The sequence below is a fragment of the Sinocyclocheilus rhinocerous genome, unplaced genomic scaffold, assembly GCF_001515625.1.
Source record: "Sinocyclocheilus rhinocerous isolate Xijiao unplaced genomic scaffold, SAMN03320098_v1.1 scaffold97, whole genome shotgun sequence".
Lineage (NCBI taxonomy): Eukaryota > Metazoa > Chordata > Actinopteri > Cypriniformes > Cyprinidae > Sinocyclocheilus > Sinocyclocheilus rhinocerous.
In genome coordinates this window covers 347,284-351,582 of record NW_015666183.1, presented here as the reverse complement: position 1 = coordinate 351,582, position 4,299 = coordinate 347,284, and the positions used below count along the sequence as shown (strand labels likewise).

At 37.1% G+C, this 4,299-nt stretch overlaps 1 protein-coding gene across 1 annotated transcript; it reads left to right on the top strand.

Moving 5' to 3' along the window:
• Positions 1-101: 101 nt before the first annotated feature.
• eif1b (eukaryotic translation initiation factor 1B) lies at positions 102-1,867 on the top strand. The gene is made up of 4 exons (XM_016543315.1): positions 102-315; positions 1,016-1,179; positions 1,262-1,363; positions 1,522-1,867. Exons 1-4 carry the CDS (start codon positions 285-287, stop codon positions 1,564-1,566), a joined length of 342 nt encoding a protein of 113 aa, XP_016398801.1. The 5' UTR covers positions 102-284; the 3' UTR covers positions 1,567-1,867.
• The last annotated feature ends 2,432 nt before the right edge of the window (positions 1,868-4,299 follow it).

Genomic DNA, 4,299 nt, shown 5'->3' with positions numbered 1-4,299 from the left:
ATATATATATATATTCTTAAGATAATCTTGCTTTCTTATCTACATATATATGATCCTAAATTAAATGCAGCTGGAAATGCACCTAAAGCCTTTTGTGATCGTGCATTAAAGCACTTCCGCTGTGTCCCACGTTAGAGGCTCGTTGGAAGTTGCATCAGGCAGATTAAAAGGCGTCGCTGTGTGGTTTCGACGCTGTTTTATAAAATAACGACAAATCTAAGCATCTGCAAGCGGCACTGATCGCCGACGTCTTTCATCTGTTAAAGTAATCGCAGTAATATCGTATGTCCAATATACAGAACCTCCAGTCCTTCGGTAAGTTTGCAAACGGGAATCATCTCGAGCATTGTCTGTGTAATTTGTTCTGTGTGCTCATAAATGTATTAGTGCGAAACTATTGCTTAAATACAGTAAATTCAACGAGTAACTAACATTTGTCTTTTAAAAAAAGTATGAGTGGTAACATGGAAACATCAGAATTTTAAAACCGTAGAAGTCGTAGGGAGAATAATGACGCGTTTTTAGACAGCGAAACTATTGCTTAAATACAGTAAATTCAACGAGTAACTAACATTTGTCTTTTAAAAAAAGAAGTATGAGTGGTAACATGGAAACATCAGAATTTTAAAACCGTAGAAGTCGTAGGGAGAATAATGACGCGTTTTTAGACCACTTATTTTCCTCATTTACTTATTTTTTATTTATTTATACTCCCCTTGACTAAATAGTTGCCTTTTAGTTAAACGTGTAAGATTACTTTTAAAAGTTATCCAGTAATCAAATAAAGTGTATTTTTGTGACCCAGATTTTGTCTTAAGAAGTCACTTAAAAGTCCCAAAATGATGAAAATACGTGTATGTGTGTATTGGTGACAAACCACAATCAGATGTTGCTCATTATTTGATCTCCTTCCCATTGTGCGACTTTCAATTCCTCTTCAGTCTTGAGCTCTTATTGTGTATGAGAGATTGGCTTCTTGTAACCAAGACTGAAATGTTTCATTGTTTCTCTGTAGATCCCTTTGCTGATGCAACTAAGGGTGACGACTTGCTCCCGGCTGGGACTGAGGATAAAATCCATATAAGGATTCAACAACGGAACGGCCGCAAAACGCTGACCACCGTGCAAGGCATCTCGGATGACTATGATAAAAAGAAACTTGTAAAAGCCTTTAAAAAGGTATTTTCTAACTTCGGTTATTTGAAAACGTTACTCCCAAAGTGCTATTTGATGAGTAATATTGCACGGTTTTATTTAATAGAAATTTGCCTGCAATGGTACAGTGATCGAGCACCCAGAGTATGGAGAGGTGATTCAGTTACAGGGGGACCAAAGGAAGAATATCTGTCAGTTTCTGATGGAGGTAATGTATGCTTATGTTTGGAATATCATATTACTAGTTGCAAGCTGTTTCTCTTTACAAAGTATGTTTGAATTGGATAATTTGATTGCCCTTGTGTTTGTTTGACTACCAATCAAATTGGTTTAAGTAGTTACTCATTTTCATTCTCTATTTCGCAGATCAACATCGTAAAGGAAGAGCAGTTGAAGGTTCACGGATTTTAAAATGCTGCCCCCTCCAGGGCTTTCTATAGGACTGCACCAGCATGTAGCAATCCTAGTATATTCATGGCAAGGTTTTTGTGACCATATGCTAACACTGACAGCAGGGTAAAACAGTGTTTTTGCAGTCATTTCAAGCTCGAATCTTCATAATGACCTCAAGCGGACCACTAATTCTAGGCTGGTCTGAATTAGAAATAACCGAAGTTAGAAAATACTGAATCTTTGTTGCTGATGCTTGTGAACGTTTTATGATAGATGCATTATCTTTTTATCAAGGACAATAAAATTGTGACTTTGCACATTTGTGACTATTTGTCTTCTCTTCCCTCATAAAATTTGGTATGTGAATGTTTATTGTAGCAAAGTATTTTAAGACTTAACTTTCAGGACTGTCAGAACACAAGCATTGCTTATTTAAATCTAGATTGCACGAATGAAACGGGTGCTTGTATATTTGTTCCACGTAGTTGGTATGAAGTCAAAGTATTATGACTTTTTTTTTTTTTCCAGTATTGTAATAAAACTGAGCAATTAGATTCTAATGGCCAATTAACAAAATACTTCAAAAAAAAAAAATGTATATATATTTTTTTTTAGCATGGGCTAGAGGTTTTATGAAGGAAATTATCTTGAATGGATGTACTAATTTCCATTGTGGTGCATTATTCGGAGGAAGTTTATAATATTGACCATGTTTCTGGTTTGTAAACCGCTTTTGTTCACTCTCGTAGTTTGGCTCATTGTCAGGGCTGGAAATCCTTTCAGCTGTGGCCTAAGTCTGCAGTGTCCTGGTTGTCCCGCCAGGCTCAAACATGAGTGTAATCCTCTTTAAAGGGCATGGAATGGCATTCATGACTGAGGGACGCCAATCTCACTGAGCCTGTGTGGGCATTTCGAACACTTCTTACCACAGCACGACAGTCTGAAAAATAATTACTTGGGACTATTTGCAATGATTAAACCATTCAACTGTTTGTATTTTGGGAGAACACACGGTCCTTTTAATAACTCAAATACAACAAGTGTGAAAAAGTAGTGTTGGGCATTTTGTTTCAACCCAATGACTCAAATATTTTGAATGCTTTCACCAAAAAGATTTGTTCACTGACCAGTGCGTTGTGAGTCATTTGAATCATCAATTGAATCATTCTTCAAATATTTTTCCTCCGTTTTTACTGCAAGGAGGTGACTTTTACCAAGCTGTAAAAACAGCGAGAATAAGCCTAAATTAATACAAATATAAAACTTGGTTATTTAAAATGTTTCTGCTGAAAAAAAAAAAAAAACAATAGACACCATCACAACCCTGTGGGTCTTTATTGGTAATTGGTCACCTTCTATTGATGGCTTTGTTAAAATAATAAATCCTAATGGAATATGTCCCAAAACACACTACAGAAAACAATTTTTAGTGGTTAAAAGTTGATGGATTGTAATGGTATTTGTATCGAAACCATTAGAATTTTCTCTGATGGTTCTATTGGTTTTTTTCAGCAGGGTCAATATTGTAACAGCACAATTTTGTATATGATCATCGGTCATTTTTACATATAACTTCTAAACCCCATATCTCCTTGTTTGTGAATGAGATGTTTATCCTGCGGGAACGTGCCGTTTATCAAGCTATGAAACCGCAATAGCCCAAACAAACACAAATTATAAAAAAAAAATATTTAAATTATATATGACCATCAGTCACTTTCACATAGTCATAAAACCCCACATAGTCATAAAACTTGTGAACGGGGTGTTCATCGAGTTTATTCACAGACACTTGAATCTTTCATGTAGCCTAGTTTTACTATAGTTCTTTCAGTTCGTTAACAAACGAGATATCTCGTTCTCATTGCAGTAAGTAACGAGAGACAAAGGGAAAGGTTTTTGAGCCATTTTGCGGATGAAAGTGACTGAGAACATTCAAAAACAGATTAATACACCGATTCGTGAGCTAATCTGCTTTTGTGAACCGATTTGATCGATTCATTCGACTCAACGATTCGCTCGCTACGCTTTTCCCGGAGTCCAGCTTGTAAAAACCTAAGACAGTTTGTCCATTAAGATGTGTAGGAGTGAAGTGCTGAGTTTAGTGGCTGGTGTCTGAATAAGACGGAAACAGACGGAGCACGTGCGGATGCCTGGGGCTGTCCACCGTCCTCTCCGCTCCACTCCATTACCTCCACCAGACAAACACAGAGTTAATGATGGATGTCTCCGATTCATCAGCACACTCTTCCTGCTCTTAATGCTTTAGTGTTTTCTTTTCCCCCACTCATTTTAACAATCAGTCCATTCATATCTGAACAATTGATCTCTATCACTTTTTAAGAGACTTAAAAGCCATTTTACAGCTCACTGAGTTTTATGCGCGTATTGTGTGTTTAAATATGAAAAAGGAAAGGAATGGCTACGCATGCATATGTATTAATTCCACATGAGAGCTTGATATTGGACAAAACTGTTAAATGCCCGTCTGGCAGTCAGCAGATTCCATTATTGTTGTTTGTGTTTAGCCAGAGGCCAGCCAGCTGTTATTGTTTTTGCGTGGTATTGCAGAGCATTCACCCCTCTCCGCTCACGTCTAAGCAGTGATTCAGCTTCAGATGCTGTTTCACTGCGGGTTGATATTGGTAATAATAAATAATACTAGTGACACTGACCCTTACCCCCAGCTTTTTTGAGTAGCCTACAGCTGTCATATCTGACCAACAGGCTGAGAAGTAAATGCATTGCAAC

What these genes read in the sequence shown, in the direction of transcription:
- eif1b (XM_016543315.1), top strand. Translation starts at nt 285, where the DNA reads ATGTCCAATATACAGAACCTCCAGTCCTTCG. An exon ending in ACAGAACCTCCAGTCCTTCG is followed by an intron (nt 316 to 1,015) that starts GTAAGTTTGCAA and finishes GTTTCTCTGTAG; the next exon opens with ATCCCTTTGCTGATGCAACT. An exon ending in TCTGTCAGTTTCTGATGGAG is followed by an intron (nt 1,364 to 1,521) that starts GTAATGTATGCT and finishes TCTATTTCGCAG; the next exon opens with ATCAACATCGTAAAGGAAGA.